Source organism: Melanotaenia boesemani, chromosome 3, assembly GCF_017639745.1.
Source record: "Melanotaenia boesemani isolate fMelBoe1 chromosome 3, fMelBoe1.pri, whole genome shotgun sequence".
NCBI lineage: Eukaryota > Metazoa > Chordata > Actinopteri > Atheriniformes > Melanotaeniidae > Melanotaenia > Melanotaenia boesemani.
Genome location: NC_055684.1, coordinates 5,379,015 through 5,402,519, shown reverse-complemented (window position 1 = coordinate 5,402,519; position 23,505 = coordinate 5,379,015). Strand labels below are relative to the sequence as shown.

The following is a 23,505-nucleotide window of genomic DNA, read 5'->3' as shown; positions in this document are numbered from 1 at the left end:
GCCCAATCACATCAGCAACATTTTGATTTCCAGTATACACAGCATTTAAAATCGCCATATTACGCTGAATCAGTTCACTCCAAAGGAAATCATTCACTTAGCTTGTATGGAAGGGAAATCTCTACCATGTAAACCTAGCTAACCTTTGAGGTACCATAGATCTCAAAGTGGAGTAAGCTAACATAGCTTACAACATAGCTAACATTATCATCCATATTAATTAAATGTTCTGCTATAAATTGCTCCACAAAATGTGATTGGATTATAAACGCTTAGGAAACACTGACATCTTTTTGGTGAATTGTGTGAAGCTGCTACTCAGTTAGCAACAGTTAGTTCTTTGAGCTAATATGTTAGCAAGCTGTTAGTTTGTGAATCTTGTAGCGTGCTGCCTGCTAACACATTAGCAGCATCATATCGTTTTTTGGTTAGAGGATGGTGAGCTTTGACAAAAGCTGACAAGACACAAACCATCTCTACAGTGCTAACAGTACAGAAAACTAAACATATTTAGCTCATTAGCTTAGTTTTTGTTTGTTTTGCTCTAAGTGCATTCTAAGTTAGCCTTCTAGATTCCACCACCCTTTTTCAGAGGACAAATTAATTTGGCTGCCGGTGTGAACAGGTTCTAAGGCAAATTATTATTATTATTATTATTATTTGTATTTTCTTTTTCTTCTTTCAATTCTGTTATTTTTCTTTCTTTTTCTCTTCTTATTTCACATAAATATGAGTTATAAATGCTAATAATGATGTCTAATCAGGAAAGAACCTGAACTGCTCATTGATGGATGAGGTTTACTTAAAGGATAACACACTTGTTACATACACACACACGTACCTACATACACAATTTACCATCAGATGAGCTCATTCTGTTTTCAGTGGCTTTTTGAGGAAGATGATGGAAAAGGATGTTGTGAGCCAGCATGACAGACTGTACAGCGTACAAACCTTTGCCAAGGAGAAACCTGCATGTTTTGCTTGACTAATCCGCCACTTGTCTGTTTTGAAAGGGGGCCAGCAGAATGCATGTGCAGGGCACATAGTGTGAATGTGCAAAACTTGATTATTTTAATTGTTAGATATTTTGTTTTGGTCTTAAAGTTCTTTTTAAGTGTCATTTATGTTAAATATATGATTTTTGTATTCCTGTCCTTGTTTTCCGTAATCTTTTTAACTCTTTAAGATGGTTGTTTTGTGTCATAAATTTAATTAAGCAAAAGCCGCCACTGTAAACACAAAGCAGCTTTCCTGCACTTGTTAAATGCAACAAAGTACTGTAGTTTGCAGAACCACCACCAGGGGGCACTGCAGGGACTTACTGGACTGAACAGCTTCTGTACAAGTGTCTTCTGGATTCAAACCCACTCGTCCACCCAGAGGGATTACTCTCAACTTGTCCTTGGCTTTTCTGAAACTTGCATCTATTCATCTGTTCCCTTTCAGTTTGCATCTTTCACTCTTACTGACCATGTGCCGGCGTTCTGCCTCTACATCCATGGAAAGTTGTGAATACTTCTACAAGGGGGGCAAGTACCGCTAAGTCTATTTATTTTTAGAAGCACACAAAGCAAATTGTACATACTATATTTATTCTATATATAAGGTTGTTTATTTTCTCATTTAATTTTGGCTCAGTCTGTTTGTCACCATGGTGTTGTCAATTTCCTTTTTTTTTTTCCTTCTTTTTTTTTCTTTACAAAAGGCCAGTAGAGCTTTTTGGCGCTCGCTGCAGTAGAATGGTGGTGAGGTTAATGACTAGTACAGTGCCTAATACCAGTTTTTACGCACATATGCAGATATCCCAACCCTCCTCATCAAATGGGGACTTCTAAGACATAAAATGGCCTTAACCTATCAGAGCCAAGCTCAACTCAGAGTAACCAATCAGGATTTAGGTTTACCACAGAGTAGCATCTCTTTAATTAGCTGTGATTAATAAAAGATGTACAGAATGTTGATTATGATGTATAATGTAATGTAATAATGACTTTATATGATGTGGCAGTGGACATAAGGGCTGAAACCCCCTCAGCAGGCTGCTTCATGTGGCATCTGGGAAGTCTGGAATCAAAATAAGCACCAGAAATAAGATTCCAACCAACAAACCTTAAAAAGGTGTCTCTTGCCCAGATTCCAGAGGTTCTTTTCCTAAATCTAACACACCCAGCCTTTAAAACAAGCCACCTAATTACTGCCTTGTTAACCTTGGGCCCCTCAGCTCACAGGGAATCACACCGACCCTCAGGCTTCCGAGGCTCACATCAAGATCGAGCCGTTGACTCTAAGTATCCTTCTATCTGCTCTGTTGCATTTAAAGAAAGCCAATGACACATGCAGTCTTGCTGGGCCTGAAGTCTTTGTGTGTTCACCTTGTAAGAGCCCTTCTTTTGTGATGCAGGAGGATGGCTTTTTCTCTGCAGGACTTTGCAATTTGCTGGAAATAAATTACTTTATTATTTCATACAATCCCCTGTCTTAATGTTGTTTTTCCATTAGTTTTACTGTGTGTACGCAAAATTATTGACAACTCAACTGTGAGCCTTCTTTAATTTGTAAAGGTTAGAAAACTTAGCATGATGACATGATACTCACTGGTTTTTTAATTCGGTCCACCTGTTCAGTTGCTTGTTAAGGTAAATATAATCAAACAGCAGCAGGTAGACACGGTAAAGACATTTACGATGGAAGAGAGTGGCAGCAAGCTCTTGGGGAAAGACTGATGGAATGCCACCAGAGTTTTAATGAACACTGTGAGAAACCAGTATGGCTTTTGCTTTGCTTTTGTTGCAATGTTCCATTTATCTTTAAACCAGTTTACATATTAATAGAACAAGGCAGACAAAACAGACCCGAAAAGTCTTTCCTCTTTCATGACTTCAAGATGATGAGCAGATTCATTCATCGTTTCAGTGCAGATTAATTTTACAAGATCAGTTATGATGACAAAAGAAAAGCACGATATCGCTCCTTGAAAATGCTGAAGAGAAAAGACAAAGCCTCAGTGTAAATCCCAAATCTTTAGAGACAGTCATAAAATCTCCACACACCCATACAATCTCCCCAGCACACACTAGCACTTTCTTAGACAAACATCAGCCTGCTTACACACTTTAAAGATTTTTTAACATTAAAAACTTAGAAATGATCCTTTCATATTAGTCTTAACTTCATTCTAGTCTTAACGCCTGCCTGACTCAGCATGGTGACAGGAACCCAGTGACAGTGCTGGCTTGTTTTACGCCCTGGGCGAACACACCCCTTTGTGCCCCACAGGTGAGTGTGCATGAATAACACCTGAAAAGCCATGAAGGTCTTCATCCAAACAGACAACAGTGGAGACACACCTGTTGCTGAGGAGGGACACAGCTCCTCATTCTGACAAAGGGCAGAGGTTGCACCAAAATGTTTCAGAAGTGGCGTTGAATTTACATTAAAATTCAATATGTGAGTCTAATTCGATAAACAAGCATCAGTTACCCAATTAAAATAAACATGCCATCATACACAGTTTATTACATTTTCAGAATTCACAACATAATAGCTGTTAACATATAGAAAGTAGAGACCAAGGCACTCTTTTTATTATTAAAAAGTGTTAATGTAAACAGCTAGTTCATAGTGGAACTAATAACACCAATATTTTTTTCCTTCATCAGGGCTTAACAATGAAGTTATGTATAAGTAGTAGCAACATACCTAATGTTGCTACCATATATATATATATATATATATATATAGCCTATATATATATATATTCACGTTATTAACCAACGCTTAATTTACGCCGTTAATTGTTTCAATCGCGTGTTAAGTTTTTTTTTTTTTTTTTTTTTTTTTTTTTGCTGGGCGCTGAGAGCAAAGGTAAGACATGCTTTCTGACTTTTACAAACATGAAGCACAAATCGGGTCTTCTTCTGCCTCTGGTTCGGTGAATCTTGGTCGTAGCGAGATGAAACTTCCAGCTGTGGAATCTGTGAGATGTGAGCTTTCAGTAGAGGAGTCATTTGTTCATGTCCATGCCGTCGGGTGGACACGCAATGGCGCCACCAGGGGGTGGCCACCCCTGGCCACGGCCCCCCCTGGCCACCCCCCGGCCACCCCCCTGGCCACCACACTGGTCAATATACATTGTAACACCATCAGGATAGCCAGATTATTTGATCGCACAGAACAGCTGACCCTCTTTCCCGCTCACCTTGCCTCTCGCGTCACCCCACAAGTGTGTACTTGGCTTTTGAATTGTTTGTTGTCTTAACTGTGTTTGTTGGTGATAGAAGTGGTTTTACTGAGATTCTGGACTTTCTGTGGAAACCACACATGTTTATAGTTACATCTACAGACCTGACGTTACACCCGGAAACAAGATGTTAACCCCTTAACTTCCGGTAGCGGAGGCTGCAGGTGCAGAGGTGAAGCTAAACAGTCAAGCTAAGAATGAAAGTTTAGAGAATTTATATCCAGAAATCTGGATAATGAAGCAGTGAAGGTGCATGGATGGAAGTTATTGTGCATATTGTGAATATTTCTCTCTCCTCACCATCTAGAAGCTGTGAGATTCTCATCCTGCTTTCTGTCTGTTCACCTGATGCTGATATTCATCACATATTGTTCCTTCTGTGTTTAGAAGGAAGCAGCTTCACAGCTTTAAATCCATCCTGCTGACTTTTTACCTTTTAGTTAGTAAATCCTGAACATTTAATCCTTCTTTCTCATAAATACTTGATCTTATAAATATATATGAAGAAATATTTTAACTGTTGCTGTTTAAAGAAAAAACTGCTGTTTAATCTGTTTATGTGTTTAGTGCAGGGGTCTGCAGCCTTTCCAATCCAAAGAGCCATTTTCCCTCAGCCAGCTAAATAAAACTCCTTTAGAGACGCAAATGTTACCAGACTTTTCAAAAAGGCAACTTAATATATATTTTAATAAAGAGCCACCATAGGATATTTGTTATATTTTAAGAACCACATTTTTATTTCTGTTTTTAGGTTTTTAAATAAAGAAAAACATAAAACCTTTATAAAAAGAGGATAAACAGACTTTCTTCTCAGGGATGTAGATATTTGTGGAAAATGATGAAAAATAAAAAAATAAAAAAAAAAGTCCCTGGTTTACAACCTGATGACAAGAAAGATAGATTTAAAAAATATTTTAGCCACGTATTTAGAGGTATTGTGGAAGGTCCAGAGAGACACTTGCAGCTCCAGAGCCGTAGGTTGAACACCTCTGATTTAGTGTTTGTAAACCAAAATCTACTGCATTTTCTTTAAATAGCTGTAGGCCTTCTTTTAAAGGAAAGAGGCATTTTGCGCGTAACAATGTGATTAATCGTGATTTTTACCACTGATTTTTCATATAAAATGATTAATTATGTCATTCAGTTATATTGATAGCCTCAGTGTGAAGGCTCGGAAAAGAAACAAGGTGAAGCTAACGGCAGTAGGATTAAAGGAATGCCCTTATCGTCTCCCTGCCGTTACATGGGTAGAATAACCAACTCAATGGCCCAGATGTTCAGTTTCCTGATCTTTTGATGTATTTGGTTTCATCAGTGGATAAAGCCAAATTTTTTAATGATTTATGTAAGGGATAATGCTCTTATGATGCTGGATGGTTTCACATCATCCATTAATTTCTGATAACGGACACCACATCAGCCCTCATCCCGTACATGAATACTGTTCGGAAGTATTACAAAGTTGTTTTTTTTTTTTTTTTTTGTTCGGGAGTTTACACACATCATGCCATGAAAGATCCAAACAAACTGTCAAATGTTTTGAGGGACTCCACGGTGACCCATCGACATGAACACGCTTGATAGCCGCTAACCATTTGTTGCGTCTTTCTTGGCTTTTGTGTCTCATGGGCAGCTCAAAGAATGATCGCTTCTTATCTTCACTTTAACTGTGCTTATAGCAGGCGAACACGACACAACTTTTCGACAAATTGAGCAGAATTTGTTTGAGAATCACAGACAAATCAATGGTGCTTGATCGCATAAATTCAGTGGGTTTTGTTCTATCAGTGCTGTTCTTTTCACTGACAACATAACCGGGTGTGACAAAATTCAGTGAAGTTCCCGGATGTTTGCGCTCACAAACAACTACAGTAAGAGTTGCTAGATTTGTTGCTAGTCACTTTTGACAAAAAAAAAAAAAAAAGTCACCAAGAGGATTTGAAAAGCCGCTAGATTTAGTGAGAAAGTCGCCAAGTTGGACAATTCCCAGTGGCCTGGAATTGGTCTGACTGGCCTGTTTGTCACAATATATTTATATATATCTTTATATTAAAAATTAATAAATAAAATCACGGTGCATTACAACGATGTGGCTTATTGGTCTGCCTGGCAATGACTCCTCAGTCACTAACATTGGAGTTTCTAACCCATTCTTTAGGGGTGTTAAAGCAAGGCAACACAGTTTATTTGTATAGAACATTTCATGTACAGGACAATTGAAAGTGCTTCACATAAAACAACAGCATTACAGATGCACAAATAAATTGAATCCCAGCACCCCTAAAATTTGAGAGATTTTTTTTTATTATTATTATTTATGTTTGTTTTTTAATTATTATTAACTATACTGTGCTTGGTAGTGCAGAGAAAAATGCATCAATTGGGTTTGATCCCGCCTGCCTTTCCCCGACTCGGGCTCGGAGCTCTCAACAGTGATGCTCTTCCTGAGTGGCTGTAGAGGTGTGAGTAGCTTAAACAAGGTTATTCTTAACTTCTACCACTCAATACCAACACATTAGGAGCATTCGGAACGCAGTTCTAATAACTACCGTAGTTCTATGAACTACCTTCTCCAGGGGAACAGTTTCATGTTGCATTTGCACAGTTGGGGGCGGTAGCGGGACCGATGTGACGCAACCGTCTGCGACAGTGACGTGTGACTTTTGCGCCACATAACAACAAAACAAAACCTGCAAAAAATAAGGAAAATACAAAACAACACCACTAAGCTAATATGTAGAACGAAGCGATTGCTGTGTTCATGCTCTGCTTGACGGAGATGTTACTGATGGAAGATAAAATCAGGCGTCTAATGTTGAGGCTGGAAATGCACATAGAGAGAGTCCAGAGATGATGATGGTGGGAAAAGGTTGTTCCCAGTTTTACAATGAGCAGTAGATAGAGAATTTATGTATGTCCAGGTGGACATTTCGGTCCATCTGTGGCCGCCTGGAGAGGATGAACACAACCACCTGCTGCAGATACTGAGGGAGATGGAGAGCTGCAGCCTTGATGTTTTACCTTGTGCCTTCTAACAAATCACAACACACCTTTTTATAATAAGCATCATGTTGTGGAAGTTCAACAGACAGAAAATGTATCATTTGTTCATTTTTTGTTATGTGCAAAATAAAGATCTTATAACCTGCTTTTAAGCTTTGTGTGCTTTATGGAATCTATCAGTAGAAAGATGAAGGAGTAATCTGTCACTGGAGAGTTGGTTGTGACTGACTTATGGTCTGGAATTATGAAGAGATACAGTCACACAAAATTATTAGTATATGAGGGTTAAAATGTAGTAAAGGGTGGTAAAATGTTTACAGGTGTGTACTTTCCTACAGTCATTTATCAGACGCTTTTTTTTTTTTTTATCCAAAGCTACTTTTATAAGTGTCCACAAGTATTTGATGCTGGACCTTCATTAAACATGATGAACTTTATCCTGTGCTGCAATTTAAAAGTTAATAAACTGGAATGTAATGCACACCCCAGGAAAAGACTTAAAACCTAGTGAGCAAAGATGGATTATTTAATATTTTATAGCTATTAATGGTTAATAACTACTTAATATTTTTATTAGCTAACATTTCATAGATGTGGCCAAATCACATCTGACAAAAACTGAATGCTTCAGACTCTTTACAAAGTCATTTATTTTTATAGTGAATACAGCCGTGCAGAAAGAACTATTTACCTGTGCGTATATGATGATGCATATCACTGGCTTTTCCTGCCATCCTGTCCAGCACACCCAGAGACCCTCCATCACAGATCTCTGCTGGCTTAAGTTCTGCCCGTCCAGCCGCTGCTCTGTTCCTAGAAGACCTGCAGCATGTTGAAGCTGCATCGCTTTGCCTCTGCTGTTCAGCATCTAACAGCTTGTCCTGCACAGCAGCCAGAAGAGTGTCGGCCCTTTTTCTATTTCATGGAAAAACGGAGGGTGGAGACTGATACTTAACACATCAACTATAATAATATATTTTGAATTGTAATATAAAAACTCAACAAGATGCCTGTACAATGCAACAGAATGTTTTTTTGTTTTTTGTTGTTTTTTACCAGGTCCAGGGGTGGCAGAGGGTGCTGGCAGCGGGCTGATGCTGGCTGATGGTGGTTGACGCTGGTTCTGGTTTAGTTGCTGAATAGATAAGCATTTTAGAATTAAAAAAAACAAGTCATAAACAAGAAGAATGCTAATAAAGTTATAATATATAGTGTAGAATTCTCAATTGTCCAGGAGTGCACAAGTTAATAGCAGTCATTTCAAATGAAATTAAAAAATTAAGTTTATTTAAATGACTGAGTCTGCTATTACAATCAGTTCTGTGTGGCTCTATCAGTTCCCCTTTTCCATTTAAACCAGTATCTGTATATAAGCATACATGCCCTGTTTACATTTGACTTTTGTTATCTCTATTAAATCAAGAACAGACATTCTTATGTGCATTAAAGCTGTTTTATTTACCTGATCGATGCGGCAAGGGCTGCTGGTGGCAGCAGGAGCATCCAGGACTCAGTCTCTGATGAAGTAAACATGGATCAGAACCATATTATATACAAAAAAGATGGAAAACATGTGAAGTAGATCAGCTCAGCTATTTGGGTGGGATCTGAGAACAACACTTCAGTCTATACAGCAGCTTTAATGCTTCTTGTCCTGTTTACTAACCTTCAAACTCCTCTGAGTGTGCTGTGTTTTCACGGTGGATGATCACCTCCAGAAACCGCACACTGGGGTCATTTCTGCGGCGTTGCCTGAGTAGACATGCCGGTGGTCCAAGGTGTTGAATCATTTACTGGTTTTTCGGTTCGTCCCACTCCGGTTGTTGTGGTTCTTAATTTATTTGTTGCCTTGTGTGAGTTTTCTCCATGAGCTGCTTCGCATTATGATAAATTCCCGCGTTCTCTGACTGAGAACTGGTCATCGCAAATATTTTTATATTCCCCTGCGAACCTTCAAAACCTCTCTGAAAATCCTCTGTGGGGTAGACGGTCAGAAGAGCTTTGCCCTCCTCGTCAGTCCATTTATCACTTGCTCTGTTGTTGTTTTTGTCCGTATGTGCAACCGTGTTTTTTAAATGTGGCGGGGACACAAGATGCGGAAATCTGGCAAGGGGTGTAGCTACCAGTCACGAAACACCTACGTCATGAGGGTTCCTATAGAACCCCGAAAAGACCCAGCCTCGGAGTAGGAGCTTAAATGGTTATGAGAACTGAGGGCTTTGGCCCCTAGTTCCTATATGTCCGAATGCGCGAAAAAACGGCCTGGTTCCCGAAAAGGTTATAGGAACTGCAAAAGGTTCCTACAGTTGGAAAGGGGCTATTATTATCATCAGCAGTCCTCATGTTTGCTGCATTTAGGGTAGTCTTTATGCTGTTAGGTAGGAGTTAGATAACGTTTTTTTCCAGCAGTACCACTGTCCTCTCTTTGAACTGGAATGAAAGAAGCTAGCTGTTATGTATGTACATGTGTTCATATTAAAGCCAAGGTGCTACTAGAGCCAGGTTCAGCTAAGAGTGCAAGAGCAAATGGTCTGTCTATCAAGAATAAGTCATAAGTTGTTGTAAGTTGGATCAGTGTATTATTATTTAAATCTCTTCTTAGATATAAAACACATTGTTCGGTTATTTGCCTTTTAGTTGACAGTACAAAGAAAGAGAGAGAGAGAGGAGCAGAGAGAGGACTTAATGTAAGGAATAATGCCCAACGAGGTGTCCATTATCACAAATTAATTGACGATGCGGAGGCGTGAACCGTCTGACGCACACTCTCCAGTGTGAGGAAGAGCCCTCCGGCAGTCCATGGAGGTGTCTTGCAGCGCTGGACCGGCATTCCCTGGAACTGTCATGTCTGTTGGGCCAGACCAGCACCAAGCTCAGACCCCAGGGAAGGGTCTCGAAACCCAGGCGAGTTAAGTCGATTTTTATTTTTATTTAGTACTAGGTGTGTGTGTGTGTGTGTGTGTGTGTGTGTGTGTGTGTGTGTGTGTGTGTGTGTGTGTGTGTGTGTGTGTGTGTGTGTGTGGATGTGTATGTGTGGGAGTAAAAGGGTCTTACCAGTTTTAGATATAACAGCCATTCAACTTCCCGGTGTGGGAAGCAGTGGTAGAGTGGAGCGCGCAGGGCCAGATGTGCGCATAGCTTGCCTCTTTTCCGCAGGTGTGTTAGATTCTTCCGGTTCAGTGTAGAATCCTAAAAGGCAGATTGATGTGTAACAGATGTGCAGTGTAGTGCTTTGCTTCACAGGGGTGTGGTGTGACATTGAGTGGCTTGCAGTGTACCCTAAAGCAAGCTGTGTTTGGAAGCAGCACGCCTCCCATCTTTAATACTGTGGACTCCCCGGGCAACCACAAGCTGTTCTTATATATGCATTTAAAAAATAAAGTGTTGTTATTCGTCTGACCTCATTGTGTTCTCGGCTCCTGGTGTAGTAGTCCTCAGAAGGGATTATTTTAAATTACTGAGCATTACATAACTTTGTCCAGATATAGGCTTCCTGTTCGTTCTCATACCGCTGTCCACAACGGTGAAGAATGGCAAGTGCCACTGTCTTCTATCGGTTTATTCCGTTCTACAACGATAGCTAATTACTGGCTAATTGCTCTTTTCACTCTTCACACTTCTTCTTTCCAACCCTTTCATTATATTATATACACATCAGCACTTTTCATGACTCACACGAACACACACATGGAACAGCACAAGCGCACATACATCCCTGTCACAACCAACGGGCTACTCTACATAATCTGGAATCCACAGTCATTTCTTTAGATGCAGAAAAAGCATTTGACCGAGTAAACTGGAAATTTTTATATACAACATTAAACAAATTTGGGTTTGGGTCATCTTTAATAGACTGGATAGAAATATAAAAACCCAAATGCATGTGTGAAGACCAATGATCAAACTTCTCCAAGCTTCGGTTAGCAGAGACACCAGGCGGGGTTGCCGGCTTTCTCCTTCACTTTTTGCTATTTTCTTTAACCCCTAGCTGCTGCCATAAGACAAATTAAAGCAATTAAAGGAATCCAAGCCAGAAATATAGAAGATAAGTCTTTATGCTGATGATGTATTACGTTTCCTCCAGAACTCACCGACATCTCTCCCCCAGACAATCACACTCATTAACACATTTTCATCAATGTCTGACTACTCTATTAACTGTTCAAGGACTATAGTTATGCCCATTAACTGAGACTTACAAAACTTACCTAATACTACAATACAGTCTGGAAACATTAGATATCTAGGCATAAACATTTCCCCCAAGTTATCAGAACTAACAAAGCTATATTATGTCCATCTTCTTAAAGCAATAGAGGATAATCTCTCATGGTGGAGGCGCTTACCCATATCACTCATAGGGAGGGTTGCCACCATTAAAATGATGGTTCCACCTAAAGTCAACTACCTGTTTTCAATGATACCCACTAAAGCATCATCCAGCTGGTTTCAGTCACTGGACTCTCATATATCTAAATTTTTATGGAAAAACAAGCCATCACGTATCAGTCTAAAAACTTTACAACAGACTAAAGACAGAGGTGGATTTGAGCTAACCAACTTTATTCCCTATTTCTTAGCTAACAAGATGCAATATATCTCCAAATGGCTTAAACCTAGCAGTCTGGATGAACCTTGGTTAGATGTAGAGCAAGCATTATGTGAGGATCTTGTTATCTCTGACCTGCCATTCATTAGCTCAGCCATCAAAACACATAAGTGTTTTAAAAGCATTAAAATCAGTTCGTCCTTAGTGGCTTGGTGGGATTTTCTAAAAATAACCAAATCCTCACTTTTTCCAGGTAAGCTTACACCCCTCTGGAACAACCCTGATATCCTGCAAAACATAATTAATTTCACTCAATGGAAAAATAAAGGAATAAAACAGAACATATAATAGAAAATGGAAAATTCCTGTCATTTAATATTCTCACTTCACAATATGGAATTGGCAGCAAAATATTTTTAGAATATCACCAGCTTAAATCTATTACATGTGAAAAAAATATATACCATTAATTACTTAAACTTACAGCTACCTATCAGGGTGGCAAAATTCATGAAGCTCAATGCCCCAAAGTTATCATCAAAAATATATAGACTGTCATCTAAACTAGAAGACTCAATCTGTCTTTCAACATCAAATTGGGATGCTGACACATCCAGTAACTTTACCAGTAAGTTAACTCTGCACACGTCATATGGACGGCATTATGCATCACAAAGAAAACTATCCTTGTGAACTGGAAAACCATAAATAATTTGTGTATTCAGCAGTTTAGGAATCTCTTAGTAGACCACATCAGAAGTGAGACAATGTCTGCCTCCTCAAAGAACCATTTAGCCGAATCTCATTCCCTCTGGTCCCCTGTGATTAGCTCCATCACTTAGTGTAGGTGGAGGAGTGTGACCTTGTCACTTTGGGGGCTGGAAAATGGCCAGGAGTGACTGGTGGTTGCGGATTCTTCGTGGTTTCCCGTGGTGCGGGACTAGGCTGCTCAGCGGTGGGGGTGGCTCTGTTGGGGGCTGTGGGGACCAGCGGTTGGGTTCACCACGGGGCAGGAGATGAGGCTGGTAGTCCTGGGCCGGGCGGCCGGGCTATTCTGAGGCAGGCTGGGTGAGGGTTCTGGGCTCTGATCCCTGGGTGGAGCCGTAAAAAAAAGCCGTAGGAAATTTTCTGGTGTGTTTATGTACAAATGTAATAGTTTGTTATCTGGTGATAGGTTGGATTAAAGAGCCTTCTGTCTGTGGTGTTTTTGTCTTTTCTTTCTTCTTTCCCTTTTGCTTCTTTTTGTTGTCTTCCTTCTTTTTCTGTCCCCTCCGGTCAGGTCCAGCAAAATAACATAGATTCCATGATTCAAAGTAAATAAATAAATAAATGAATCAGATTATCAAGAGGAACCTTATACCTATAAGCCTCCCCTTGGCAGAGGAAATTTGTTCAGCGCGATAGAGCAACCAGACTATCGTTCTGCTGCTATGATGCTGGACAGGACAGGTTAAAAAAAAGCTAATTGCTGGTGAAGAACGGCAAGTGCAACTGTCTTTTTAGGAATCTTTTGACATTATAAATCATAATATTGGTCAGTTTTACCAAATCCTTGAGACAAAAGCACATTTTACATCGCTGTACATGTTTATCAAACTTATCAAAATTCTGAAATTAATTTGGAAACCCAAACATGTTTGTATCATTATTTAAACATCTCCAGTCTAAACAATCGTTTATATTAAATAAAAGCAAAATAACTGGATGAAGTAAATACGGATAAACTTATATACATTCTGACAGTTTCAAACAAAGAGGTCAGTTAGCAGATTTAACCAGAGATGAGCCGAGAGTTGATGCTGCTGGTTGGATGTCCTGAAGGCGGAGCCAGAGGTGTTTCTCCACTCTCTTCTCCTCCTCCACCATCCTCCCCACTGTCTCTGAGGACATCACTGGAGGACAGATGGACACAGAGGGCATCGGCAGCCTGCAGGACCTGAGACGGACCTATAGGAGAATGTAATGAAACATCAAGGAGCAACGCTGAAGCATGAAGACAATCTGGAAGATGCAGAGCAGACTTACCACCTCCACTTCTGCTGCATGCCTCCAAACTATCCATCACTATCTTCCCCAGGACTCTGCGGGACACGTTCTGCAGGGAAAGAATACGTTTTTGACTCATCATACAGGACGTATAAGAAAGACATGAGGAGACGGAAAAGACCAGGGGCCTCATTTATCAAACTGTACGTAGCAATACAAACTACAGATGGCGTCTGCGGCGCACTTAAAACGTGTGCACGCACGTCCCACGCCTGTTTCTGTTTATAAATCAGAAGGTAAGAGGTGAAATTTTTCAGGGTGTGAGACAGTGTTTACTGATGGACCACGCTGACAAATGTAAAAATGTTTAATTGGTGGGCACGCCGTGGGCATCACTGGTGTCAGTAAGGCAGAATAGTGGCAGCAGGTGGCAGATGCTGTCATCATAGTGTCAGAAGGCAAGACATGCCAGAGGTATCGGAACTGCCTTGACAGAAATTGGGACAACAATTACAAAAGGATTGTGTAAGAATAAATAAATGAATAAAGGAAATCCACCTCATGTGTGTTTCATAAGCGTTGCATCACTTCTAGACCTCCAGTCTGTCCCACTCTGCTGGATCTCTGAATAAATGACCAAAGCTTATTTTTGGCATCTTCTTTTACTGAAATGTTGGCAGCAGACTCTCCACCTCATCATTTCCTTGATTTTATTCTGGACCGTTGGTGTCGCCGTTTTCCCAGGTTTTGTGCGTACACCATGGTCAAAGTTTGCATGGAGGTAGGAACATTCTCCCGCCAAGTTTGATTTTTATAAATCCCAAAAGTTGACTAAAATTGGCGTACGCCGGTTTTTGTACCTGGTCTTTACCTGGTTTTAAAATAAGTTATAAACATGACCTTTCTTAATCCCAGACTGATTTATACTGTTGACTGCGGAAGGCTGCAAGTCATAGTGTGTGTGAGCACCTTGTTTCGTAGCTTTAGCAGCAGCGTTAATGAATCTGTGAATTTGTCCTCCAACAAAGACAGCTTTGTCCTGTCCTCCTTGTCCTCAGGCCTCTGGAAAAACAAAAGAAGAGATACAGCCCTGTTCATGATGCTTCTATTTTAGTTTTTTTTTTTTTTAACCTTTATTTAAAAAGTAAAACCAACTGAGATTTTAAATCTTTTTTCAGCAGCACAATTAAAAATTTACAAACACACAAACAACACATACGAACTGACTACAGTACTAAAAGCAAATCAAACTCCCCAAATCAAGCAGAACATCTACAAACAGATATAACTGTCTTCGAATCATCTAGCATCTTCTTAAAAGCGTCCAGTGAGACCAGGGGCCTCCTTTATAAAACTGTGCGTAGCAAAGCAAACTACAGGTGGCTTCTGCTGAGCAAAAAAGAACTGCTGCGGACTTCTACTTTCAGATTTATCAAAGCGTGCGCACGAACGTCCTACACCTGTTTCTGTTTCTGAATCAGAATCAACTCTAAAGCGGGCGCACGTGAGGGAACGCCTTCCCATGCCCACATGGTGGCTATAAATGGTCAGGTGGACACCTACGGTACATATTCATCACATCATTTCCATGATGGCTCGGGAGGGGAAAGGAGTTAAGAAGTGGTGTGAGACAGAGATCCTGATGGACCATGTTGACAAATGTAAAAATGTTTAATTGGTGGGCATTACTGGGGTCGGAAAGGGAGAATAGTGGTAGCAGGTGGCAGATGCTGTCATCACAGTGTTAGAAGACAAGACATGCCAGAGGCATCAGAACATGTGGCTGGATATCTCAGTCGGTAGAGCATCTGTCTGCTATGCGGGAGATTGGAATTCAAATCCCACAGGGGTGAACAGTAACACCTTCCGGTTGGGTTCTTAGGCAAGACGCTGCAGCCTACAGTAAATCATTTTAGAGAAAAGCGTCGACTAAATGACAGTAATGACGCCGGTAATGTAGTCTTTTGTTTCAATGTATAAAATAAACCTGTACAGATACATCTGAGAATGGTAGCAGTTTATTAAGTGTTAAATAATATCTCTTTATAGTTCCTGGGTGTTCAGACTGGTTCAGAGGTGCTGCAGCTGTGATCGGAGAGACTCAGAGCACCGCAGTAGACGAGTCCTCCGAGGAAGTCCTGCAGGTGCAGAAGGACACCATCACTGAGAAATGGAAACTGTCTTGACGGAAATTGGGACAACAATTATTAAAGCATTGTGTATGAATAAATAAATGAATAAAGGAAATCCACCTCTTGTGTGCTTCATAAGTGTTGCATCACTTCTAGACCTCCAGTCTGTCCCACTCTGCTGGATCTCTGAATAAATGACCAAAGCTTATTTTTGGCATCTTCTTTTACTGAAATGTTGGCAGCAGACTCTCCACCTCATCATTTCCTTGATTTTATTCTGGACCGCTGGTGTCGCCGTTTCTCGTTTTCCTATATTTTGTGCATACACCTGGGTCAGAATTGCAGTGGAGGTAGGAACATTTTCCCATCAAATTTGGTTTTTATAAATCCCAAAAGTTGACTATTTTTGGCGTACGCTGATTTTCATACCTACGCCAGCTTTATAAATAAGGCCCCAGATCATGAATTTTCAAGTCTATCCGCAGTTTTTCCAGGCAAAGGGGGCACCAGACATGAAAGTCTTTTTTCCACAGACTGAACAATTCATCAGTGTCATCAGTGTATAATGAAATTTTGCATTGGACACATTTTAGTGAATGTTAGTACTTTAAAAGACAAACAGGAGTGGCTCTGAAGCTGACCCCTGAGGCACTCCCTTTGTTACTTGGTGATGCTCAGGGGTAAAACCTTTATGTAAAGCTGTGAATCCTGAAGGTCTGAGTAGAACTGAGGAGACAGGCGTTCCTATAAAGGACGGTACTGCTGTTTAACCACTGCTACGACAAACCACATAATATGCTACTTTTTTTGGCTAAAATATTAAGGGATTTATGGAAAGTTGTCTCAAAGACCATCTAATGAAGACAAAGTATGCCTGTTAGTGCCCATCTAAGTAGCCTGCTGAGGCTTTGCTGCGACAAACATCACACTGTTTTAAAGCAACACAACACATGTAACCTTAAAACTCTGGACTTCTGACTCATTTTGATGGAACACTGATATTCATTATGTACATTCATTAGCATTCTGTTCTGTTCTTATCTGTTCCTATTTAGACCACAAGAAGATTTTCCCACAAAGTGGAATTTACCATCTTGTAGTTAAACTTTGAAATTTGCTTAAATATCATAATCTAGTGGAAAAACAGAAACTGCAGCTTCAGCCTCAGCTTCTACATGGATTCTTCATTTTGGTGAAATAACAAGTATAGTAACTTTTAGAGGAAAAAATAAAAGACATGTAGCTTCATTAGTTACAAAGCCTATAAAAAACACCTTGGCAGACCAGTGGGAAGTGAAAAATCTATTCATAAAGGGATCATATTAACTGAAACAGATACTGAGTGATTAAAAGACTGTCTTTGTTAAATGTTGATTCTAAATCAAATTTGGATGAAATTAATGGCAGCCATTTTTTATCTCAGCAGGTGACCTCTTGTACAGCGTTTAAAGAGACGTTTCAGCTTCTGTCTGAGATTTATAATGATGCAAAGTTTTCAACAGGTTCCTGAAAATTCTTTTGTGAAGACTTGAATGTTAAACAATGACCGTCTTCCTCACCATCTCATTTTCAAGTCTGCTTCCACCCAGCTTTTCCTGGCTGGGTCGTGTTGCGCTGCAGCAGCCCCGACTGTCCCGACTGCTTCGGTTTTTGTCATGAGGGAGACTCTGACAGGCGACCACATCCTTCTGACATCTGGGACAAAACAAGTGAGCATTAAAGTGTCTTAACTTGGATCCAGTTTGAGCTAAAGACAGAAAGAGTTAGCTAACCCTTTTCCACGGCCATGCAGGTGGCAGATGTGCTGCTTCACCTCCAGCAGGCAGCGTTGTCCTCCCTCCTTCCTCCCTCTGTCCTCCTCTTCTTCATCAGAAGCAGCTCTTCCTTCCACCGCCCGCTGCAGACACTCACCATCTGTACCAGTCTTGCTGGAGGAGTCTTCAGGCCGAGCTGGTGGGAGGCAGGTGCTTCGCGACCTGACAGAGATGTAGAAGTTATGTGTTAAATATGATGTAGTTCAGCTGAAAATGTGAACTGGAGATGCCAAGACTTATTTAAAGCTTTATTTCTTTCTATTTATTTACAACTTGCCAAATATGTCAGAGTAAAAATATGAATCCCACCCGGTTGTTTTATAACCACAAACTGTTGAAATGGGTTGTAAATAAATGTTCTTTCTACACTATAACAAAATCTGTAATATTACCATTTTTCTGTGTTCTTTCACAGTTCTTTCCTGTATTTTTAATTATGGGTTAACACCAATAAGATTACAGAAAAAGACTGTAAATGTACATGTCTGATGTTAAATAACATGAAAAACCTGCAACTGTGAAAACTCATCCAATTTCTAGTTTTTTAAAATAAATATTTCATTTCACAGACGTTTTTAAATGAATCATGATTTCAGTAAAATAATATTTAAACAGCTAAATTCAAGATTAATGCTGTTAATTTGATATTTAATTGTGAATTTATTTATACTCTTATTTTGTTAAACTAAATTAATTGTGCATGCATCTAGTGTTGACCTTGAGGATAAAGAGGTGGATGTGGGACTGGAGAACCCAGGTTCAAGTCCCAGGTTCAAGTCCCCCAGACTGGTGATGGATGTAAACCACTGAAGGCCCTTGACCAAGGCCTTTGTGTCCTGCTGCCCCTAGACTGGGGTCCAACAGGGATCAATAATTACACAAAATATTTGATTAGTGATATATTGTTTCATTACATTATATAATGAGTAAATACAAAAATCATCAATTAAACTGCAGAATAAAACTAATTACTAATAGGAATTCATTTTCAGACTTGTGTTTTGTATTTTTCCGGAGTTTTGGCCATATTTACAGGTAATTTAATTATTATATATGCTAACATCTTTCATTACACATTAACAAGCTGAAATCTAACAAAAGATCCTGTGGAAAATAAAGGTATAAACTGTACTCTTATTATGGAATTTTTTCACAGTAACACTGTTTTTTGTTCATTTTTCTAAAATGTATTAGATAAGGAATTCTCCTTATAGGATTCATTCCACACCGTTTTATACAATCAGTCATATAAAATTACATATTTTTATGCTCATCACTATCTTTTATCCTGTTTCATCTTTTCTTTTGGTCACAAACAGTGCCAACATGCAGACTTACTGGACCAGTTTTAGCATTTTTATAAAACCTTTTTTAATTTTTCTTGGGTTTTTCCTTTCTTGGACAACCAACAGAGACTGAGAAGTATGATCGATCAAACCATAACCCCAGCAGGTTTCTGAGAGCATGGTCAGCTAAATTCTGTGTTTTACTGTGGTCAGGCTTAAAACACACTTTGAATGGATTCTAGTAAAACTAAGGACTGTTAAAGTGAGTCACTAAAGATTTAACTGTTTCACTGCAGCCTTGTTAAAAAGGAAAGTTCGAATGGTCACGAGAGACAAACTACAAACCTCAAATAAAACCAGAATGCAATGATTAGCTAATCCCAGCCTATATTGACTACAGAGACGTAATATCTAATGTTCACATTGATAAACTGTATTTTTTTGTTTGTTTGTTTTTTTGTTTTTACAAATAGTCAGTATTTCATTTACATTTTTATTTTGTAGTAATCTCTTATGTTTCAGCTTTCTCCTGAGACCAAAACTATACATGCAGCCCTTGTGGTTGGGAAAGTTTACAGTACTTCATTTATTGTGGGGATGCCATGTTAAGACAGGAGGCAGAAAAAACAGTCAAGAAGAGGTTAAAAGAAATACTGTTTTTTGTTTTCGGACAGCAACTAGTCTTGTAAAGCTACAACATCATGGAATTAAATAATACAGCTGCGTGTCATCAGCGTAGAAACGTCACCATCTTTCATTTAAAGTGTGACCACCAGTCTTTCCTCTACTTTAGGCTCTGTTTTGGTCTCACCCAATTCCTGCGGAAAATATCGCTGCATGTTTACTATAGTTCGTTCACTGATACTAATCAGAGCAATAAGCTAAAACAGCAATGTTTGGATAAACAAATCTCCCATTCCACCATTGTGGCTGATTTCTAACACTAAAGTATGGATTATTCCAGCTTCAGTGTTAGTTTTATTTCATCTCACTATCCAAAGCAGCACCAGCGCAGGTCGAAAGGAGAATTTCTGACGGGGATTCTGAATCCAGAGTGTAACCCAGCCTTTGGCTTCAGTGCATTGAATTACAAATCAGCAGAGCGCTTAGGCAAATGGTGTGTAACTGGATCCACAAACACACCTGTGTGATGTTTGTACCTGTACTGCAGCAGCTCAGTCTCCAGGTCGGTGATCCTGGACTGGAGTTGTGGAACTGACCGGGCCTGCTCCTGGATCAGCTGAACCCTTTGCAGCCCCAAGCTCAGAGCCTCCCTGGCCTCCTCCGCCCGCCTCCTGACCACAAAAATAGCCGGTCATTACATAATTATTCTAAGATTCATTAAAACATCAGTATGTGTTTATATAACTCCTACCTGATCTGAGCGTTCTCCTTCCTCAGTGAAGACTCCACCCCCTGCAGCCGATGCACCTCCCGGAAAGCCCACTGGAGCTCCTCCTCCAACCGCTCGTTGTATTTGATGGCCTCCTCCAGCTGCCCGTCCCGTGAGGAGCGAATCAGCTTCAGCTCCCTCAGAAGGGGGTCTCTGATGTCCCGTCTCCTCTGCACCCTCCTCGCGCCATCTCCTCGAGCACCACTCAGCTGCCCTTTAAGTCTGTGGGTTGGTACCAGTTTTCCCTGAGCGAGGGTGATGGAGGATGAAGGAGCTGAAACAGCGGAGCTGTAACAAGAAGGGCAAGGGATGGTGCTGCTTTTCTCCCGTCTGAGGGCCACTTCCAGGGCCAGGCAGCGAGCGTCACTCCCCTGCAGAGCAGAGCGGAGGTCCTCCACCAGCTCCCTGAGAGCTGCAACCTCATCTGAGGAAAATATGAAACCAAATCACTGATTTTACTTCAACAGCAGCACCCAAACAACAAGGCTATCACAGCAGTGTTAGAGAGGAACACAATCAGTTCCTTTCATAGTAATCATTCATTCATTTTTCATTTCATTTTCTGCACCACTTAAATTGAATTAAGGGTTGGGGAGAAGCTGGAGCCTTTCCCAGCAATTAACAGGCGAGGTAGGGTACACCCTGGACAGGTCGCCAGTCCATCGCAGGACCAACACAGAGATAAACAACCACTCGCGCTCACTCCTAGGGAGAATTTAGAGTCCATTAAACCTAATTTGCATGTCATTGGACAGTGGGAGGAAGCCGGAGGACCTAGAGAGAACCCACACATACATGGGGTAAAAGATGCACAAACTCCACGCAGCAAACCCACTGATCAAACCACCCCCAAGCCAAGATTCCACCCAGTGACCTTTTTGGTGGAAGGCCACGGTGCTAACCAACACACCACCACTATGTGATTAGTGGTAGGTAGGTGGGGGCGCTTTGTGTGCTTTACCTGTGTGTGTGTGTGTGTGTGTGTGTGATAATGATTGGATGTGTGTTTTTGTTTTTCATTTGGTTGAATTAACTGGTTATCTGGCTATCTGGCTTGTTATTTTAAACCTATTTTGTTCATATTTAGTTATTGTGTAAAGCACTTTAAGCTGCTCTTATGTATGAAAAGTGCTATATAAATAAAATTTAGATTTTTTTTAATAATCTAAGTCACAAAGACTTCCCCACAATTCTGCACGAGTACCTTCTTTTCAATGACATTTCCTTTTGTGCTGCACTTTAATCTGAGGAGAACAGCAGGTGTCGGAAACTGTGCTTACAACCAACTACTGTTTCTTAACAGCCCCCAAACCCAAGTTAGGAGCCCCAGAATGCTCAGTTCAAATCAGCAGATTACATAATGATGCCTTTATATCAGCAGCCATGCAGGACCTTATGCGTGGGTTATTTTTTACACTTTAAACTGATCCTGTCTGTATGCAGAATAAAAACTGAACAGACTTTTGCTCCTTTACATCCCTTGTCCAGTCAGAGAAACGTGGGAAAATCTGTGAATGATTAATTCTCTAAACATTTTAAAATGTTAAAGGGACAACAAAAAGAAATAGAACTTAAATTTGTGATTTAAAAAAAACAATTTGTTTCATCTGTAGGTTTGAGCTTATTTTTTATGCAACACAATTTGAATGCAAGGTGTTTAAAAATCCTGCAATGATCAGATTACCAGGCTCGCGGGCGTCATCCAGGGTGCGATTTATCGTAGATCTGTTCGTGGTTCGGCTTGGATCTCTGGTCAGATCAAAACTGACACACTTTCTCCGCCTGACGCGAGGCCAGCGGAGACGGATCTGTCTCTCCACCAGCTCCGTGTCATCAGAAACGGGCAGGCGCCAGGCGCACTCCCCGGTACCTCTAGGCGCGCTGCGCACACGGAAATACCCGCAGAGCCGCGAGTGGAAGTCTTTAAAAGACAACTGGTCTGGTAGACCAGAGCATACGTCTCTAAACTCTTCTTCTTGCTCATCCCCATTTCCTCTACCGTCCTCCTTTTTCCACGTCCTCTGCCCTCGCTGAGCTCCAGGGAGCCCCAGCACTGCACAGAGCGCAGTGAAGTCCTCCGCTAACACCGCGTCATCCTGGTGGCGGTAGGCCAGATGGTGGAAGACCTCCTGCAGGTACTGATCTATACCAGTGGCGAGGACGACAACTTCGTTCTCTGCGCCGGGGTCGGTGCAGTGGTGGTGGGCCAGGGCGCTCCGAAGCCACTCGCTTTTACGCGCCGGTCGCGGTGAGGGCTGGACGCGCGGAACAGCCAGAGCGGTGCGCTTCATGGATGAACAGCAACTAAAAATGTTCTGCTGTATGCTAACAAACAAAATCCGATCTCATTAATAAGAATAAAACACCATCTTATAACAATATGGCATGTTAGTGGTTTGATGCTGCGTTATTTCCGGGACACCGAGCAGCGGATTCCTTCCCGCAGTGCTTCGAGTCAAGATTTGATCCCTGCGGCAAGGGGAGGAAAAAAAGTCCCGAAGTACGGACTCCACCCTTTGTGTACACACTCTGACCACATGCGTGTGTATAACAATGCCAATAAAGCGTCCTTTGCTGCAGTTTCGTACAGTATGCAGTGGGGCGTTGCGTTGTTTGATCCCTGTTACAGAGTTGGATCAAATATCAGTTGCAGCCAAAAGAGAAAAGGGAAGAAAGAAAAACTCGACAGGTAGAGCAGAACAATCAGGACTGTCAGACCACTGAGTCATTTCTCAGCTCCTCACAAAGCAACGCGCAGCTTTCTTCTTCTTCTTCTTTCGGTAAGCTATGATCTGTAGAGACTTGGGGGCAGTTTTTAGCATTTGTCATACATGAACAGTGTTTCCAGAGATTTCGGCAGCTCTCACAGCGGAAATACTTTTCCCCACCCTGATCTCATTATCACTTACCTGACAGTCAAAACAAAGACCAGCTTATGACTCACTCACCAAATCCCGCATTTATCCCACTCTTCACTGCTCCTTTTCAAAAATCTAAAAGACTAAATGTGTTGAGTTGATGCGATGTGATTGGCTGAATAGATATTTGAGTTAATAGGTGTACTTTTTAAAGTGAATGGTGAGTGTAAATTGCTCT

At 40.8% G+C, this 23,505-nt stretch overlaps 1 protein-coding gene across 1 annotated transcript; it reads right to left on the bottom strand.

Moving 5' to 3' along the window:
- Positions 1–12,205: 12,205 nt before the first annotated feature.
- Positions 12,206–23,137, bottom strand: si:ch211-112f3.4 (EF-hand and coiled-coil domain-containing protein 1). The gene is made up of 8 exons (XM_041978516.1): positions 22,094–23,137; positions 20,392–20,833; positions 20,177–20,311; positions 17,689–17,892; positions 17,476–17,611; positions 14,754–14,846; positions 13,824–13,893; positions 12,206–13,745 (listed from the first exon to the last, which is right to left on the bottom strand). Exons 1-8 carry the CDS (start codon positions 22,698–22,700, stop codon positions 13,570–13,572), a joined length of 1,863 nt encoding a protein of 620 aa, XP_041834450.1. The 5' UTR covers positions 22,701–23,137; the 3' UTR covers positions 12,206–13,569.
- Positions 23,138–23,505: the final 368 nt, after the last annotated feature.